The 20,699-nt window shown below is 44.3% G+C and overlaps 1 protein-coding gene across 1 annotated transcript; it reads left to right on the forward strand.

The window, feature by feature from the left end:
- The first annotated feature begins 190 nt into the window (after positions 1–190).
- LIPM (lipase family member M) lies at positions 191–20,398 on the forward strand. The gene is made up of 9 exons (XM_042908362.1): positions 191–345; positions 3,484–3,601; positions 8,260–8,458; positions 9,551–9,660; positions 11,933–12,069; positions 12,894–13,040; positions 14,310–14,381; positions 15,896–15,967; positions 19,609–20,398. Exons 1-9 carry the CDS (start codon positions 199–201, stop codon positions 19,876–19,878), a joined length of 1,272 nt encoding a protein of 423 aa, XP_042764296.1. The 5' UTR covers positions 191–198; the 3' UTR covers positions 19,879–20,398.
- Positions 20,399–20,699: the final 301 nt, after the last annotated feature.

The following is a 20,699-nucleotide window of genomic DNA, read 5'->3' on the forward strand; positions in this document are numbered from 1 at the left end:
GGACATCCTGGGCCACGTTTCCAGTCTACTTGGTGCTGTTTCCTTCCTATCAACCAAGCTTGTTGAATTTGTCTCAGAATTTGGGGGAAGCGTCCTAGATGGGACATTCAGGAAACAGTGTTTAAACCCATAGATCCTTCTGACATTAGAACCGGTTGCTCTATCGCCGGGAAAAAACACACATGCAGATGTTGGATCATGTCAAAACTCTTGTCAAGAGTGTGGATTGTCTCACACAGGACGGAGATGTGGCTTCTGATTGTGGTGGCATATGTGTTCCAAAGAAATGTGAATTCGGGAGGTTTGCCGACTAAAGCAGCGGACCCAGAAGCATTCATGAATATTGTAAGTTGGGATTTTCCACGCTTGGGGGGAAATGACGCGGCTCCCACGTTAACTTTTGCACTGTGTATTATCTGCATTATATATTATATTTATGTGTGGTCGTGGCTTTTGCTGGCAGAGCGTAGTCATGGATCAGCACACGGTACTGGGAAGAAAGCCAACACGGGTGTGAGTAAGCCTGCGTTCTCCTTGAACAAATTCAGTGAATTTGGGCGAGTGGCTTAATCCTTTTGCTTCGAGCACCACTTAACTCTTTCCTGGATTCTTCGGCTCATTCTAGGAGCAGAGAAACCACTGTGGTATCTTGAGCCACACCCAGACCCTTGATTGTTGCCATCTCGTGTGGATCAGAAGGGTCTCGCTTCTCACTCCTTACTGTCAGGACACCTGCTCCTAATCACATCCTGTGCCCGTTCTGGTCTATTCTCCTTACCCTCTTTTGGATTGGTCACTCGGTTGGCTGGCAATAAGAGGAAATCTAGAGAGGGGTAGAACTCATGAACGGCGTGACGACTTTTTAGGCATCCCAGAGAAGTTTTCAGCTCACTTTCGAGCTCTTAGTTGAGCTCAGCAGCGCCCCTCATCAAGTTGTGCGTATCCCGTCGCAGATACTGTCATGAAAACGGCAGAGGGGCCGTGTCCTCCTCACTGCCCCCCTGCAGTACGTAGGATCATCTCCGTATTTCAAATCAAGAAACAGAATAAAGAGGCTATGAGGAGCATCCATTGGGCCACACCACTGGCAGGTAGCGTAGCTTCAACTTCAGTCCAGGCCTGCCCGAACACAAGCCTCATCACTCTAACCGCTGCACAGTGAACCCTCCCAGGTGGGGAGAGGCTCCCTCCTGCCTCCTGGCCCGGCGAAGGTCCCACACACATTCCTCTGAGTAATTAGAGGGAATCTCTCTAGCCAAAGACAGAGCCGGTCTCCCTGGCCTCACCCACTGGGTGTGCCCAGCGCCGGGCGCCCTTGGGACCTCAGGAGCCCTAATACTAAAATCCATTGAACCCGACTCTGCCATTGAGAGTTCATGCATGGAGAGGCAAAGTAAAGTAGGAAATTCATATAACTACTGGTTTTGATTCAAAGAAATGAAATACAAGCTGTTCGGAGTCTGAACGGATTTGATTCCGTATACTGATTTACACGGATATAATCTCTCCTATGTTTTGGCAGACAGCTGGCTTCATGCGTGTGGTTTTCTAGCTGGTGTTAACTGAGCACCTATTAGGCCCTTGATACGTGCTAATCACTAGGTTACAGAGATCTAAGGATACCAAAAGACCCTAGTTCATGGAGCTATACCGTCCATCAGGGAAAATAGACACTCAATTGCTAATGACAAGAGCAGTGAAATCAAAGAAGAAAACATAAAATAGGGGGACCCAATCCAGAGAATTCAGGAAGTTTTTTTCTGAAAAAAGGTCTCTTAACCTCACGTCTGCAACATGAATTGTAGTTACTTGAGAGGGTGGGCGTGATGTTTAGTTACAGTAGTCGCTAATGTGCATTAAACACCTACTATGTGCCAGGTAATCTAGTGAGTGTTATATGTGCATTATCTCTTCACATTCCTTGCAAGAACCCCATGGAGTATAAACCATGGGCATACCTCATTTATAGGTTTATAAATTGAGGAACAAGGACAAGTTAACTAATTTTCCCAAGATCGTACAGCTGGTTTGTGTATCAGTGTTCAAACCAGGAATGAAAGCCAAGCAGTGGGACCTCAGGGACTTTCTCTCCACTACTAGGCTTTTCCTCAGGTACTACGCTGGGCATTTCAGTCCCGGCTTTCTCCTCTATCGGTCCTTTAAACGCAGCAGCTGATAGAAATAATCCCCTCCTCTGGGTGATGACAGTGGGTAGGAATAGTGAAGATACGGAGGAGATTTCTGAAGCCTCGTATTTCACAAAGACCTTCTACATGTGATAACTGTGTAGAGTAGGGGTCCTTAAACAGGGGTCCATACACAGGCAACAAGAAATCAGGAACTCCTGAAAGGATACACAAAAACGTGTTTGTGTGTCCATGTGTGTATTCCTTTTTATAGTTCTCCTCGAATTCACCGAGGGATCCTTGACCTAAAAATGTTAAGAACTGATGTTCTTGAGTCTGTGGTTTTTATTGTATTGTATTTTAAAAAGCATGAGCAGGGGAGGGGCAGAGAGAGAGGGAGAGAGAATCTTAAGCAGTCTCGCACCCAGAGCAGAGCCCGACCGAGGTCTCAATCCCGTGACCCTGGGGTCATGACCTGAGCTGAAACCAAGAGTTAGATGCTCAACTGGATGAGCCACCTAGGTGTCCCGAGTCTGTGGTTTTTAGATCTGAAGAGAACCTTAGGAAATTCCGTGGTCTAAGGGTTCTCATGAGCTCTCCTGGGACAGATGCCCGCATTGACTGCATTAGAATTACCTGATCCCTAACCTGAAGTGGGCTCAGATATCTGTACATTTAAGTGCCCCAGATAATACTGATGTCCACTCAGGCTTTGGAACCAGTATTCTGGTCTAGTGGTTCTTAAACATTAGGGTGAATCAGAATTTCCGAAAGAGCTCGTTAAACCACAAATCCCTCCCAGTTCCCAATTCAATCGTTGTGGAGGGAAACGGATCACTTGTAACTCTAACAAGTGCCCAAGTGATGCTGATGCTTTGGGTCCAGGGCCCACACTTTGAGAACCATTGTTCTGGTCCGTTCTCCACATTAAAGGCAAAGAAAGCTGGCGTTAGTGTCGGTGGCTAGTTTTTCTTTTTTTTTTTTTTTTTTTTTTTTTTAATGTTTATTTATTTTTGAGACAGAGAGAGACAGAGCATGAACGGGGGAGGGTCAGACAGAGAGGGAGACACAGAATCTGAAGCAGGCTCCGGGCTCTGAGCTGTCAGCACAGAGCCCGACGCGGGGCTCGAACTCACGGACCGCGAGATCATGACCTGAGCCGAAGTTGGATGCTTAACCGACTGAGCCACCCAGGCGCCCCGGTGGCTAGTTTTTCTAAGGTAACACGCTTAACTAGGGAACAGAAGGGACGTCTTGTCTACATCTTCCAGGTCAAGGAATCTACTTACTACGTTTGAACTATTGAGAGCATAGCCATACAGAACTGAACTCAAAAGACACTGTGCTTTTTCCTTAGAGTGAAATCATCCAACATCAAGGCTATCCCTGGGAAGAGTATGAAGTCGTGACAGAAGATGGGTATATCCTTTCTGTTAACAGAATTCCTCAAGGCCTAACGAAACTTAAGAAGACAGGTATGGTTCACCCCATGCCCCTCCAATATGGCAGCCTTCCCTACAGTAATGACTTCCTTGTGATTTGGGGGTGTAGAGGGGAGTCTGTGTTCTTGTTACAGACTGGAGCCCATTGTTCGGGTCAAAAGATAGCTTCACTACCCCCCATAATCTCCATCACAACCACCCCGTTAATCCAAATATCTCCAATTATCCCAAAGAAGCATAGTGGTTGCTTAAAAAACAAAAACAAAAACAAAAAACCTTCCAGGAAGGTCCATTTCTTGACCCCTTCTAGCATATAACCCATCCCCAAACTCCTTTTATATAGACATTCTAGAATATTCACTGACAGTCTCTTGACCAGACCACACCAGGCCCTGCTCATGAAGAATGCAAATTTCAATATGGCATCTCACACCCACCCCTGCACACTCTATTCCCCATCCGAACAGCACTTTAAGTATTTGAGATGTTGCCCAACTTCTCACCAAAATTTTTTAAAAATCAGGCAACACGTGTACATTTAAAATTTGTTAGACCTCTCTACAATTCATATAATCCCATTCTTTGTATATGGGATTTTCAGCTCATGCTGGTTTTTAAAAAATTCGCGTTCCTTACCAATGAAAGTGTGCCCACCCTCTATCTCCATGTGGCTCTGTTCCTTTGAATACTCTAGCTCTACGTGTGTAACAGCAACTACACTATTTGTGATGAGTACAGATAATATAATTTCATGTTGTGTTCTTTCTAAACGCCAGGTACAAGGCTACGGGTTTTATTTGCATTTGTCTCATTTAACTTTCACAATACTCCGAAGAAACTGCCACTCACAGAGGTTAAGTAACTTGTCCAGAAAGCCTGTGCTAGCACTTGCTAGAATGTTGCAAAACCCACACGCAAATCAAGATCTGTCTGCCGCTCTAGCCCACGTTCTTAACTAGAACCAGGGAAGGCTGGGTGAATGCTATGGTCTTCGGTGTGAACAGACTTTAGGGTTCTGTTTTATTGCAACTTACACTTGGGCAGCTTTTTGAAAACCAACTTGTTTTATGCCAGCTGCACAACCCTGCCTGATATATCTTCAGCATGCCCCAATCTCGGTGCCTTTGAACTTAACCGTGCTCCCTCTGGACCGCTAATTCATCAGATAGCTACACAGTCTGCCCGGGCCTTCATTCAGGTCCTCTCAATCACCTTCTTTCCCTAACCACCCTTTTCAAAATAGCAGCCCTTTGTCACCTAGCACACTCTCGCCGTTTTATCGTGCTTCCTTTTCCCTATGACACCTGTCACCTGGTGGGATAGATATTTACTTATTCACCATCTGTCTCCCCCAACCAGAATGTAAACTCATCGGGAACTGGGACTTTATTCTCTTGAAGGCTACACAGCCAGTGCCTAAAAGAGTGCCACACACGTTCTAGATGCCAATAAACATACGTGGACGGAGTGAATGAATTTTAATGAATTTTATACAAATAAACAAGTAGCCGGGAGTTGCAGAAAGAACTTCTCACCAAGCCCTGCTAGTCCTAGGACGTAAACCAGGCACAGCTCTTCTGAGCGATCGAGTGACTGTGGCAGTTCCTAAGCTCACGAATCACCTGCAGCCCCCATTCATGAATGGAATTTGTTTCCTCGCATCCTGTTTACTTAGACTGTTCACTCGTCACACGCGAGTTTGGAGTTCAGTGTATCCACCTGCCTTTTGGGTCGTTGATGCAGAATACTCCCCTCTCGTGGCCAGTGTTGGTTCTGCAGCTTCTATTGGCCTCTTCGAGGAGAAAATCCCCTAGGAGGCTAGGCGGTATCCTGATCGCCTTCACTAAAAATGTTCTTTTATCTCATCACAGCACATTTCTCAAAACGTAGGAAATTAAATGATTGATGTTATTACCTACTGCATATCCCATATTACAATTATGTCAGTTATACCAAAGTCCTTTATGTTTGCTTTTATCCCTGGTCAGTAATCTAATCCAGGGTCATATGCCACAGTTAGTTGTCATGTTTTGTGGGGGTTTTTTTTTGGGGGGGGGGGTTCTCCTTTATAAACTGAACCAATTTCTGAGGTTTTGTCTCTTTGCCTTTGACATTTTTTTAAAAGCGTTTTGGACAGTTATTACAGAACGCTCTCCAATTTGTTTTGTCTGGTGTTTCTTCATGATGTGATGCAGGTTATACATTTTGGCGGGAATGCCACAGAAGCAGAGGTGTGCCCTCAATGTGTCATATTTTGGAGCACATGATAACGGCTTGTCCCGATACTGGTGATATTCGCTTTATTAAAAAATATTCTTCTTTTCTCCCCAGCTTTATGGATGCATAATTGACAAAATTGTATATGTTTAAAGTGCACAGTGTGATGGTTTGCTCTGATACATTATGCACTGATCGCCACAAGCAGGTTAATTAGCAAGCACATCCATCACCTCCAAGAGTTACCATTTTATTTTACTTATGTTTTTTTTTTGTAGTGAGAATGCTTAAGATCTATTCTGTTAGCAAATGCAATATTATTAGCTTGATATTACCTATTATTGATAATATTATTGATATAACCTATTACCTATTGATAATATTATTGACATTATCTATTATTACCTTCATATTAATATTACAATTAATATTATAGCCACCCTGCTATACATTAGCTACCCAGGAATTATTCATTATATAGCTGAAGACTTGTACCCTTTAACCAATATTAGCCCATTTCCCCCACCCCTCAGTCCCTGGTAACCACTGTTGTATTCTTTGTTTCTAGGAGTTCAACTCTTTTTTTTTTTTAGATGCCACATATATGTGAGATTATACAGTATGTCTTTCCCTGCCTGACTTATTTTGCTTAGCATAATGTCTTCCAGTTTCATCCATGTTTGTCACAAATGGCTAAATTATACACACACACACACACACACACACACACAGACACCACATCTTTATGCATTCCTCAGTCAACAGATACTTAGGTTGTTTCCAATCTTTTAATGCTGCAATGGACATGAAAATGTAGATATCTCTTTGAGATTGCACTGGTTTTATTTCCTTTGAACATATGCCCAGAAGTGTAGTTGCTGGTTTATCTGGTAGTTCTATTTTTAATCTGTTGAGGAACCTCGATATTGTTTTCCCTAATGGCGGTAGCAATTTATGTTACCACGCAAGTGTACAAGGGTTCCCTTTTCTCCCATATTCTCAACGTCCTGGTTACTCCTTCTTTTCTATAACAGCCATTCGAACAGTTGTGAGGTGATAGCTCATTGTGTTTTGATTTGCATTTCCCTGACGATGAGTGATGTTGAGCACCTTTTCATGTGCTTGTTGAACATTCGTATGTCACCTTTGGCAAAATGCCCTTTCAGATCATTTGCCCATTTTTCAATCAGATTGGCTTTTTTTGCTATTGAGCAGTACGAGTTCTTTTTATTCGGGAATATTAACTGCTTATCAGATACATGGTTTGCAAATATTAGCTCCCATTCTGTGAGTTGTCTTTTCATTATGAGAGCGTTTCCTTTGCTCTGCAGGGGATCTTTAGTTTGACTCAGTCGCACTTGTTCATTTTTGGTTTTGTTGCTTGCGATTTTGGTGTCTTATCCAAAAACATCAGCGCCAAGACTAATGTCAAGGAGATTTTTCCCTATGTTTAGTTCCAGGCATTTTATGGTTTCAGGCTTCACATTTAAGTCTTAATACATTTTGAGTTAATGTTTGTGAATGGCGTACATGACTGGTCCTGTTCCCTTTAGCGATATTAACTTTATAACAATTTTGTTAAGGTAGAGTCTGTCAGGTTTTCTACTCTAAATCCAACATTTTCCCCTTTGTAACTAACAAATAATTTTTGAGGAGATGCTTTCAGATCATGTAAATATACTATATCTCTCTGAACTTTTACCCACTGATTTTAGCATCCACTGATGATTTTATAAGGCCATCAATCTCTCCATATTTATTGATATTTCACTGTAAGTAAGAGCTTTTCTTTCCCTCTCTAATTATTTGTTTATTCTTTTATTGATGGGTATCAATATAGTTTTATGCATTCTTAATGTATTCACTGGGATATAACTTATTGCTATCATTATTTATTTTGAGTCTCAAATGTTCCCATATTTGAGAAGTGGGAACTTCTTCAAGCTGGCTAATGAATGCTTTTGACATGAAGGGCCCATAATCATTAAACCGTTACATATATGGTATATGCGAAACATACATCTATATATAATTTTATAATAATACATTATATATACATTTAAAAGTATATGATAGATAATTATATTTGTCATTACATAATTATGTTAATCATGATACTATACTGCCTCCAGGACACTTCCAATGTCCTCTGTGGTGCCCAGACACATCTAGTGATAGTAAAAACTACACAAAGACCACAAAGGACGCTGAACTTTATTGATCTCTTCTCTATGCCCGGCATGGCCCCATCTGCCCCTTGTGCACTATTTTACTTAATCATAACAAAAATCCTGCTCTTCTGATGAGGAAATCAAGAAGCAGAGAGGGTGAGTGACCAACCAACACAATCCATCTAGCAAGCAGCTAAATCAAAATTTGAACACAGGTCCTTTGACCTTGAAAGCCCTTACACCCTAGAGGGTAACAAGAAAGGTGGAGAACATTTCACGCGGCTGAAATTCTCTCCCGTGTAGGTTCCAAGCCTGTGGTGTTCCTGCAGCATGGCCTGCTTGGAGACGCCAGCAACTGGATTTCCAACCTTCCCAACAACAGCCTGGGCTTCATTCTGGCCGATGCTGGTTTTGACGTGTGGCTGGGGAACAGCCGGGGAAACACCTGGTCTCGGAAACACAAGACCCTCTCCATTGACCAAGATGAGTTCTGGGCTTTCAGGTATACGACAGTGTTGAGAGTGGAGGCGGACACAGATGTCTTTGGGAGAACTGGATAAAGAATATGGCTTCTAGCATTTGGATAATTTACCTTGGTTGGCTCATCAATATCCTACCGTGATGTCTCTCAATTGTTTTAATTTCACTAGCGGTTCTTTGGGGGGAGGAGTGGGGAAGATCGGGTTTCCCAAGTAGAAGGTGGGTCTGGCTAAAAGGACGAAAATGGTGGTTGGCGTCAGGTGGTTGAGACTGGGGGGAGAGAAGATGTAGGTCCATTTCCTTGTAGATGCACATCCTGGGGCTAACTCCCCCCTGAGTAATGACAAGGACTGATACCCAGAAAGTGATGAGATCAGGCAACATTAAAGACATAAGGGAAACTCGGGGTGCCTGGGTGGCTCAGTCCGTTAAGTATCCAACTCTTTGTTTCAGTTCAGGTCATGATCTCACAGTTTGTGAGTTCGAGCCCCGCACTGGGTTCTGTGCTGACAGCACGGAGCCTGCTTGGGACTCTTCCTCTCCTTCTCTCTATGCTTCTCCCCACTCATGCTCTCTCGCTCTCTCTCTCTCTCTCTCTCAAAGGAAAAAAAAAGATATGAGGGAAATCATGAAGTCTTAGGGACCATCAATTTAACTAATACATATCTCACACTCTTACGAAAGGTTTTTAATGTTTTTATTTAAAGTACCTATTGGCATTCAACCTGCTCTTTATCCATGTGATCAGAGAAGGGCCCCGCAGCATTTTCAATCCTTTCTATACAAATGAATCTGCACGGCCCTGTGCTGTTCTACTAACTGTGTAACAGGACACCTCCACTGGGAGGTAAGTCATGTGCTCAGTAAACATCCACAGAAGATGATTACCGCTCTGCGATCACATCTGGAGAAAAGAGCAGTGTGCAAATAGCTGGTGGCCCCAGAGGCCCCCATGTGTCCCGGGTGTGAAACAAGTCCACTCTGAGGGTTGTGAGGGGCACAGTAACAGGCCAGTGGGAATGACGCCTCGGGGGCTTGTTTGTAAACCCCGGGGCTGCTTTTGTCATTTCTGATTATAATTTTTCATGTAACTTTGTCTTTTCCCCCCTTATAGTTATGATGAGATGGCTAGGTTTGACCTTCCTGCAGTCATAAACTTTATTTTGCAGAAAACCGGCCAGGAAAAGATCTATTATGTCGGCTATTCACAGGGCACTACCATGGGTAGGTTCGAAGGAAAGCAGGTTTGTACAGTCAGAAATGCGGGCATACAGTGCGCGTGGCTATGCCTGGGATCTGTCATCCGACATGCGTCTCAAAACTGACCCCATCCTCTTCCCACTCCGAGGGCTGTGGGAAACCAGGGATTGAGCTGAGAGAAGCTTGTGGTGTGGTAGAAGGAGCGAGGGCTTTCGAGGCGGACAGATATGGAATTAGATCACATCTGGCTCTGGGGCCTCGTAGCTGAATGTCCTTGAGCCGATATTCCAGCCCCTCGGGTCTCGGTTTCCTCATCTGTAAGATGGTGATAATCACTCCTTCTTAGCAGAGTTAGAGGTAGTTTGGACCATTCAATGGTAATGTATACAAGGTCTGGGAAGGCAGGGATTTCGTCTCAGAGCCGTTTCTGGCCCAGAGCGTACCTGCAATTCAATACACAGCAAGCATTGTCGTCCCGCTACGGACAGCAGTGATGGGGGATTTTATCCAGGTCTTTTTCCTTTCTTTCGAAGGACAACGCCTGGAATTTTGTGCTGTTGTCCTTTTGCATTCGCTGCACTTGTGAGAGACCGTAACGCACGGCCCCTGCGGGATACAGGTCATCTACTGGGGAGACGGGAGTGCAGTCTGCGGCCTCCCGCCTCGTCTCAGACCGAAACCAGTAGGAAAAGTGTGTTTGGCTTAGATCAGGACAAGGGGAGAACAGGAGGGGCCCAGCGCAGGCTGTGAGGGGAAGGCTGTCCCGGGAGGGCTGAGAGAGCTCTGCCTTCACCCAGAGCCAAACCCAAAGGTGACGGCCAGGGTATGGGGTTCTGAGAAGGCAGGTAAGCACACCTCCTGGAATTCGGGGCAGGTGTTCAGTGGGCTTCTTTTTATTTGGTGCTCTCTGGCCAATGAAGAGTCTGACTTCCACATTTTCTCCTCTGGATTTTTCAACAACCTTAACCGGTTGCGGTGACGCTCCCGTCTCCCCACACACTTCTCAGAAGGAAAGTTGGGGTGTTAGTGCCTGCCCTTGCTCTAATGTCCAGAGGCCCTTGAGATTTTCTCTTCTCTACACTCAAATTGTCCAGCGTGACATTAAGACCAAGGTGCTACTGATGAGGCCAAATGCTATTTCGAGAAGAAAAAGGGGGCCAAAAAAGCACAGGACTCTTCTAGTGGTCAACCATGGAGCTGTTCCTACGGAAAACTTGTACTTGATTTGCAGAAAGAGAAGTATCACTGGGGGAAGTTAGCGGGAGTTCTCAAACTTGACATTCGAGGGAGTTCAGAGAGGGTCACAGTGAAGCTGGACTACAGTTTAATGGCGTTCCGGCTCCGTCCTGCGATAGGACCTACAGCTGGGAGGGCAAAAGCTACGAGTGAGTTACTCTTGAACCTGCCTTGGCCTGTGGCTGGCAAACCTAATCACAGGGAGGGAGAAGTTGAGAAGGAAGTGCTCTTCGTGAATACTCACCTTCTGGGAACGGGAGGAAGTCACGTGATACTGGTTTCCGTCTGCCCTGCCCCCTACCGCTCAAGCTGCAAATATCTGAGTGCACAGAGTATTTCAAACTCGATGACCTTGGCCTGGCTTTAAAAGCCCCCTTTTTCTCCCCAAGGCTCCACAGAGATCTCCCCTACACGGTGGTAATTTGGACTGTTTCATAGATACCGAAACCGAGGCACGGACTGGGTAGCCAGGGTCCCAGACCTAGTCTACGACAACAATAAGAGTTGAAACCCAGTTCACGAGACAACTTAGATTACATTACAGTTTGGGCTCCAGAAAAGGTAGGAGTCAAGGAGGCCAGCGTAAACCCTGCTCTCCCAACACCCATTATATTACGGAACATGCTCGTTACCAATAAACAAGGTGATTTCTCTAACGCTCAACCTCTTTCACCATAAAGCAGAGATTTGCCTCAATACCTCCCTCGCAAGAGTCAGAATTAAATGAAGGAAGAGCTACAAAAGTCCCCTGAAAACTGTCTAGCACACAGTTACTTCCCTCTACATATATATGTTCTCAGAGTCTGTACTTTTGGACTCAATAGGTCCATTCAGTAATGTAATGAGAACCTACTAGCTGGAAAGTGTTTGCAAGATGTCTTAGGGGACACAGAGGTGTTTTGGTGGCTGGTGTTTTCCCCTTTTAAGGAGCTTGTATTTCCCTGGGACGGTTAAGACACCATTGCACGGAGTTCCTGAAATAACTTGACCAGAGTGAAATCAGTATTTTACGGGTTTTAGGAGATTCAATATCCACACTGACGTATCTCTTCTTTTGTAGGCTTTATTGCTTTTTCCACCATGCCAGAACTGGCTCAGAAAATCAAAATGTATTTTGCTTTAGCACCCATAGCCACTGTCAAACACGCCAAAAGTCCTGGCACCAAATTTTTGCTGCTGCCGGATATGATGATCAAGGTATGTGAGTCCTCAGAGAACTTCCTGTCTGTGTAGAAGAGTCTCCAACCCGATTTGCCACGACACGCAGAATATAAAATCGACATAATGATCTTTCGACTTTATGACGGCGCGAAAGCATTCACTAGAAACCATACTTTGAATTCTGAATGTTGATCTCTTCCTGGGCTAGTGACATTTGGTACGATCCTTTCTCGGCAGCCACAGCTTCTGGGCAACCACAGGGTCACGAGGGTCAACGAATGATACACTTACCACCCTTCTGTCCCCACACAGCCACTGTTTGTCACTTTCGGCGCAGTACCCAATAAATTACACTTTATTGTAAAATGGGTGTTGGGGCACCTGGGTGGCTCAGTCAGTTAAGCGTCCGACTCTTGATTTCCACTCAGGTCTTGATCTCACTGTTCATGGGTTTGAGCCACACATAGGGCTCCATGTGGACAGTGTGGAGCCTGCTTGGGATTCTGTCTGTCTGTCTGTCTCTCTCTCTCTCTCTCTCTCAATATAAATACATAAATATTTTTAAATCTCCTTTAAAATAAATAGATAAATAAAATAGACTTTGTGTTAGGTGACTTTGCCCAACCGTAGGCTAATCTAGGCATTCTGATCATGTTTAAGGTCTGCTAGGCTGAGCTATGATGTCAGTAGGTTAAGTGTATTAAGTGCATCGTTGACTTTGGATATTTTCAGCTTATGATGAGGTATTATTGGGGACATAACTCCATCATAAGTTGAGGAAGATCTGTATGCTTTTAAATTAGACTCACTTCTTTTGAACTCTAATGTAATAACTACTACCCCATTTCATATTTTTACAGGGGCTGTTTGGCAAAAAAGAATTTCTGTACCAGACCAGATTCTTCAGACAGTTTGTTATTTACCTGTGTGGTCAGATGATTATTGATCAGATTTGTAGCAACGTCATGTTACTTCTGGGAGGATTTAACGCCAACAATATGAACATGGTAAGTGGGAGCCTAATAAATCCTGTTTCCACTAGGAGTGATCGGTCTCAGTCCCTGAAAGTGAGCTACTACAGGGCAGGCTTAGAGAAATGACATACACCAACTAATTCGGTTTTCTTCAAATCATACTAACGCAGAAAATACTTCACCACGGGCTGAGTCAAGGTTGACGTAAGGGCATTGCTAGATATTAACTTCATAGATTATGGATGGAACAGGTGTGAGAGCAGCTCTACTGCGGTGAGTTAACTGCCAGACATCACACACCTCTTCTTTCTCCATAGGTCCTTCCAGTTTGTAGTTTAAGGGGACGTCTCGGAATCTCAGTTCAGCTTAGGCATAGCCACCGTTGGTGGGGTCGCTGGCAGGCTTCCTCAGAAAGCACCATCTGAGTTGGAGATTAGTGTGCAGAATGATTTGGAGTGAGACCCTTGGGATGGCACCCAGGGCAAGGAAAGAACCAGGATTCAGTAGACTGAAAGCCTCAAGTCGCTATGGGGTCTCGGTGGGAACCTCGGTTGATGTGAATATCAGATGACCCTTCCAAGCTGTCCCAAGTCGGAGTGAAGGGGGTGGTCTTTATAATCCCGCTTCAACCCGTCACTTACTACAGATGTCACCGGGGGAGACGTTGGGCAGGACAGCTCTCTGCAACTGGGACGACCCCCCCCCAACTCCAAGGAAGTCCAACAGTCTGCCAGCCACGCTCCCAGCAGCCGGGGGCATACGTCTTTCACTCCTAAAGATTTTTTTCCCTTTTTTATTAATAATATGATTAATAGCTACCATTTATTATATGCCAGGCTAAGTGATTCCCTATAACAACCCTATGAGACAGGTATTATCAATACGTCCATTTATAGACTAGTATCCTGAGACTTAATGCATTAAATACCTAAAGAATTAATTAAATAAATAAATAATGCATTAAAGAACTCCCAAATTGAATGACAGAGGTGGGATTTGAATACAGACCCAGTTCTAGCAGTTCTAGAGCCCTCATGCTTAATTATCTTAGTCAAGCTTTTAGAAGAAGTTAGATGTCTAAAGAGAAGCTGTTCTCAGATGAGAAAATACAGGTGCCTGAGAATACATTTAGTGGCATTTTTAAAATTTAGGTGCATGTGTATATGTCTGTTTCGTAGATAATTGCTGCTAAACTAACGATAGTCCCATGTCTTACTCTGACCCCCTGGAGATGTGGTCTTGTCAAGGTGCACATCTCGTGAGTTTTCCCACGCCCCACAAACCACTCGTGCTTTGTTACAGAGCCGAGCAAACGTGTATGTGGCGCATACGCCCGCCGGGACGTCTGTGCAAAATATCCTACACTGGAGCCAGGTAGGAGTGTCGCCTTGGCTGAGGGTCTTTGTGCGTTTTGTCTGAAGTAGTCGAAGGATGTCCTTTTGACTGCGCAAGTGTTATTTCACATGTATTCCAACAGGAAACGTGATCCTGTCAATGCTGTTTCCGCCGTGGATTTAATCTAGAGCAGTGAATCTTTTCAGGAGATGGGAGGGAAGATGGGAGGGAGATGGCTCAAGGAATCTTGGGTGGACCTTAAGAATGTGACTTCAGGGACGCCAGCGTGGTTCAGTCGGTTAAGCATCCGACTTCAGCGCAGGTCGTGAGCTGTGAGTTCGAGCCTGCTTCAGATTCTGTCTCCCTCTCTCTGCCCCTCTCCTGCTCAAGCTCTCTCTCCCTCTCTCTCTCTCAAAAATAAATCAACACTAAAAAATTTTTTTTTGAAGAATGTGACTTCAGATGGTCCAAGAGAGACCTTTCTCTGTCCCTGGACACGTCACAGATGAGGCTGGAGATCACGTTTCCACTCTCTTTTTCGGCTTCTCCAGCAGCACAGTCAAGTGGTGATAAAAATGTGAAGGCAGGACCTAAATACCCCAAGAAGTTTCACAGGAGTCCTTTGTGCTGCTGACTTCATCGACAGTCACAGACGGGAGGGTCCCGATCACCAGTCACATGTACTGTCTCATGTACATGAGACACAGGTACTGCCACAGGTGGATCTCGGAACGCTCAGAACGGATTCTCGGACCGTGTGGATGCTGATTAGCCTTTCACACGTGGAGAAGCACCACACCTAATATTGCTCGTTAGAAACGTACTGCAGAGTCTATGTAGACTGGCTGTCGGAGGAAGAACGGAGATAAAGACAGAAAGCTAGAGCGTGGTTAACCTTAGATTCTCATCTACCGCAACTACCACTTCGTGGAACACGTAAATAAATAAAACTACGACTTTGTTGAACAAAACATCCCAGAGGGATCCTACTGTAAGCAGAAAGTTTTAAGAATATGATGAGGACCTTTAAAAGCCATAAATATGGGTCCTGTTTCTCCAAGGATTTAGAGCCTAGTCAGATTGTTCTTCTAAGGTCATTGCTGTGTGTGTGTGTGTGTGTGTGTGTGTGTGTGTGTGTGTGTACACCGGGCGGGGGGCGGTAGCGGGGCGGGAGAGAGACTTTATAATCAAAAGCAAAGAAGAATTCTGACCTGGATTGTACTTCGGTCGCCTTCTCCGAGCACCACCCCACCGCGAGCGCTAGGGGGCGCTCTCCCGCCGCAGCCGGCTGGTCCTGCGGGACAGCCATCTGCACATGGGCTGTTCTGGGCATGCACTTCCTGCAGTTGTAGGACAACGTGGGAAGTGCTTTCCAGATACGTTTTTCTCCCCGAAAGGGCCTTACTCTTGCCTTTACGCTTTCCCGGAAAGCATCCTAGCCCCGAGTGGAAGAGCAGCCTCAGCCTTGGTTCTCCAGTTCCCTCCTGACTACAGACGGTGGTAGCAGATGTGTCTGGTGCGTTTGAAGGCCATGTCCATTTGTCTCCTTTTAGGCAGTGAACTCTGGGGAACTCCGGGCGTTTGACTGGGGGAGCGAGACCAAAAATCTGGAGAAAGGCAATCAGGTAAGAAAATCAAATGCATCCTGTTTTGGCAATAAACGGGAGGGAAGTGATCATGGCAGGGTCTCTGTTTTGTTTTGTTCGTTTTGGTTTTGTTTTTGTTTTTTGTCAAGGCGGGAATAAAATATGAGAATTTGACCAGCAGCTAACAATTCGGGCTTGACTCCATTTGAAAAGAGAAGTTCAGGGGCACCTGGGTGGCTCGGTCAGTGAAGCATCAGACTCTTGATCTCAGCTCAAGTCTTGGTCTCAGGGCCATGAGTGAACTCAAGCCCAGCGTTGTGCACCACTGGGTGTGAAGTCTACTTTAAAAAAAAGAAACTAGAGAAGTTCACGGCTTAGCCAAGAGGCCTCCTGCTTTCATAATGGAGTAGCAGAACTTTCTCGATGAGGCTGCCTCCAGGAAGAAGGCACTTGGGCTTCTAAGGAGCAAGACAGGGTAGATTTAGTGAAGGGAAGAGTGTCGCCTGTGGTGGTCAGTAGAAGGATCCTTTTAGGATCAAAAAATAAAAATAAAAAACAAAACCATGAATGAAGATGGCAGGGGTCAGGCTGCTTCATGGCCCATGAAAGAGCACTCAATGCCCATGGGTCCTTCTCTTGCATGACCCTCTGTGTGGTCCTGGGCGAGCTGCTTTTGATTCTGCAGACCCCCATGTCTCCGTCTTTAAAAGTTAGTGGACTCGATAACCCTTAAGAGTCCCGCTGGTCACACTTTTAATGAATCTATCATTTGCAAGTGAAAAATAGGAAAGGTTATTGCATTACCTAAGAAAATGCACAGTCGATGCTACAGGATAAAATTAACAGTTGTGGAAAGTCCAAAGGGACTAGGATACTCTTCTGAGCATGAAATCCCCACTGAAGATTATTGGTTGGCTTCTGTGTGAATGCAAACAAATACTGACCATGCAAACATAGAGCCAGAGGGAGCCCGATAGAAGCCAGCCTCTGAGGGTCTAGATGTAAAAAGCCGAGAAATGGGACAGACTGGGAGCGCCCTGACCAGCATATTATCCATCACAGCCATCAGCTACTTTTTATTAGGTCCTTCTTCACTGTTTCCTAAAACATGCCTTTGGAGAAAGCAGTCTAGCTTCAAGATAGTTTTATCAACATAAATGTTTTACATTCTAGAGAAAGCAGCGTGTGCAGTGTAGGCCCTAGAAATGGTCAGGGAAAGGAAAGGAAGACACGCGTGTCAAAAAGGTGTCGTAGAATCACAGCACCTTGGAGTTCGACCCGAATTCAGTTCAGTGTTCTCACACGTGAAAGAGAAAAATGCATTAATGGCACCATAGAATGCTCCGACCTTTTGTGTCGAAGTTAGGCTATAGAAGGTAGTTCCGATCACTCAATTCCTCTGTGTGTGTGTGAGCGCGGGGAGATCCCTCACCACCAACCAGCAGTTCTCCGGGCACCAGCTGGGGTCCTACAATTTAACATCATTCGGGCACTACCTGGAGACGGCGTCAGATCAAGGGCTCGATTTGCTGAGCGTGCCCTCCAGCTAGATGCCAATCTCAAGCCCAGGTTGTTCCTGTGCTTCTGACCGACTAGCCATAAAGTGAAGATCTAACAACCCTCCCCTTGGGTTCTGTTAATTTGCCGGATTGGCTAGCAGAAACCAGACAGACGTTTAACTTACTAGATCACCCATTTATTACAAAAGACGGTGACCTAGGAATAGCCAGATGGAAAAGCTGTATAGGGCAAGGTTGTGGGCGAGGGGCAAAGAGCCTCCAGCTCTCTCCTAGCATGCCACTTTCCCCAAATCTCCACGTGTTCGCCAGCTAGGAAGGTCCCCAACCATGTAGGATGTTTATAGAGGCTTCTTTACATAGGCAGGATTGATTCAATTATCGGCCACTGGCGATGGAACTCGTCTCCAGCCCCTCTCCCCTCCCTGGAGGTCTGGGGGCAGGACTGAAAGTTCCAGCCCTCACGTGCTTGTGTCCACTGGGGGGCCAGCCCCCATCTTTGGGTGAAGTCCAAAAGTCAGCTCATTAACTTCACAAAAGACACTTTGTTGGCTCTCATCACCTGGTAAACTCCAAGGGTTTTAGGAGCTGTGCCAGAAATGGGGATGGAAACCAAATATATATTTCTTATTCTAAATCACAGTCTCAGGCCAGAACTGTAAATTCTTAGAAAGCCCCAGAGACTCAACCAGGACTGCCTGGGTTGACCCCTTGGCTCCACAGTGGATTTCCTGAGAAGAAATGAGCCTCAGCTTCACTGTGGAGAGTTCTAGGTGCTTGATCAACCTCAGGGCTCGAACAGCCAGTATGATCTGGAAGCACGTCTTGACAAAGGAAAAGTGTCAGTTAGGACTCCTGGATACTTTTCTTCAGGTGATAGAAGACCGGAGCTGGGCTCTAACTGTTACCTCGCCTGGTTCAGACTACCTGCATTCCAGTGCCATTGACTTCCCCAGGTTTTGAGCTTGGGTCTGCCTCAAGGGCTTTCTGTTATTCCAGAAAGTCTCTGTGAAGATTCCAAGGACTTCTCAGTGAGGCTCCAATCTCTTGCCTTTCTCTATAGAATCATATATATATATATATATATATATATATATATACACATATTATTATGTGTATATTATATATATGTATATATACATATATATGTATGGATGTACGTATGTATGTATGTACATGTATGTACACATACATGTATGTACATACATATATGTATGCGCGTATATGTGTACATGTATATGTGTATACATATGTGTGTATATACATATATGTGTATGTACATACATGTATATACATATTATTATGTGTATATTATATACACACACATACATTGTGTGTATATTATATATACACATACATATATATACATACATACATATATTATACATATACATTATATATAATATACTATATAATATATATAATATATTTATATTAGAACATTATATTTAAATTTATATATATAATAATTATATTGAAAATAATAATAATAAATACATATATATATATATATATATATATATATATATATATAAAATTTCCCTCTAGTCTTGTGGAATTTCTGAAATCATCCTTTAAAAGGACAGGAACATTATCTTCCAAAGATAATGTGTGTGTTAAGTATTTATTAATAGGAAGAAAAGTAATGGAAAATTAATGCTTAAAGTGGAAGCCAACTTACATGGTTTCTCCCTTAACCTCCTAAGTTATTACAGGTGTCATCCCCATTTCCCAGATGAAGAAAGTGAGGCCCAGCAAGGTTAACCAACTGTGCCTTCAAGCAGGGGCTGAACAGAAATTCTTGATGAATTTCTGCTTGGCTGCGGGTGCCCGAGCACCTTTCTTCACAACACATGGCATATTTTTTTTTTTCAAAAGCTTATTTATTTATTTATTTTGAGAGAGAGAGGGAGAGCATGCGGGAGGGGCAGAGAAAGAGGGAGAAAGAGAATCCCAAGCGGGCCCCCAAGCCATCAGCCCAGAACCCAACTCTGGACTCAGTCTCAGGAACCATGAGATCATGACCTGAGTTGAAATCAAGAGTCAGACACTCAACCGACCCAGCCCCCCAGGCGCCCCACACGTGGCATATTTTTATCGTTTATTTGAACTATAAATTGTGAGCTTGAAAACCCAAACATTACCTATGTTCCTTTTTTCTAGCCAACTCCTGTAAGGTACAAAGTTAGAGACATGACGGTCCCCACGGCGATGTGGACGGGGGGTCAGGACTGGCTTTCAAACCCAGAGGATGTGAAGACACTGCTGGCCGAGGTGACCAATCTCATCTACCATAAGAACATTCCTGAATGGGCACACGTGGACTTCATCTGGGGCTTGGACGCTCCTCACCGTGTGTACAATGAAATCATACACCTGATGAAGCAGGAAGAAACCAGCTTTTCCCAGGGAGTGTGTGGCATCCGATTGTGAAACCGTGGACACTGACAAGTCTCAGAAAAGCCTCGGGGAAGAGGGAACCCTTAAATGGAGGGTTTTAAGGATTTCCAGAATTGAAAACCCACCATATGAGTAGGAGGGGGGTGGAGAAGGGAGGACAGAGATATAGTATATATTCCTTGAGATTTCCTGTATTTGACACTAAAACTGACATTGAAATTTTTATCAGCTAATTAAAATATTGATTGGGTGAACATAGGTTTCATGTGTCATATTCTACCATCCTGAAGGGTCGATTTTACCTGACCGCTAGAGGTTATCTAGGATTCTCTATGTCATTCAGAGAGAGCCCCTTAAAATGTTAATTTTTTTCTATAAGCCATCTATTTGGACCAGTCAAGTAAAATGACTGATCGGGACAGAGACAGAGGTCTTGAATCTCTGGATTGTTGTAACTTTGACAAAATAAGCTGGACATTTTCACCTTATTGCTGTAGAGACATAATACTACTCCAGGAAGCTGAGCTGAAGAAAGACAGAAAAAGAAAGAAAGAAAGAAAGAAAGAAAGAAAGAAAGAAAGAAAGAAAGAAAGAAAGAAAGAAAAAGAAAGAAAAGGGAGGGAATGAAGGAGAGAAGAAGGAAGGAAGGAAAGAAAGAAGGAAGGGAGGGAGGGAGGGGACAATATGGATGAAATACATTTTAAGCCCCATTAGAAAGGACCAGGGTTTTATAGTTAAGTCTCAGAGGAAATAATCTTGTGAGGAATTTAATGAGTTTTCCGTAAGCACGTTATGCACTCCATGAAGCACGTATATGTATTTCAGTACCTAGCACCTAGCCCAGCTCGTTGGAG

The sequence above is a fragment of the Panthera leo genome, chromosome D2 (assembly GCF_018350215.1).
Source record: "Panthera leo isolate Ple1 chromosome D2, P.leo_Ple1_pat1.1, whole genome shotgun sequence".
In the NCBI taxonomy this organism is placed as follows: domain Eukaryota; kingdom Metazoa; phylum Chordata; class Mammalia; order Carnivora; family Felidae; genus Panthera; species Panthera leo.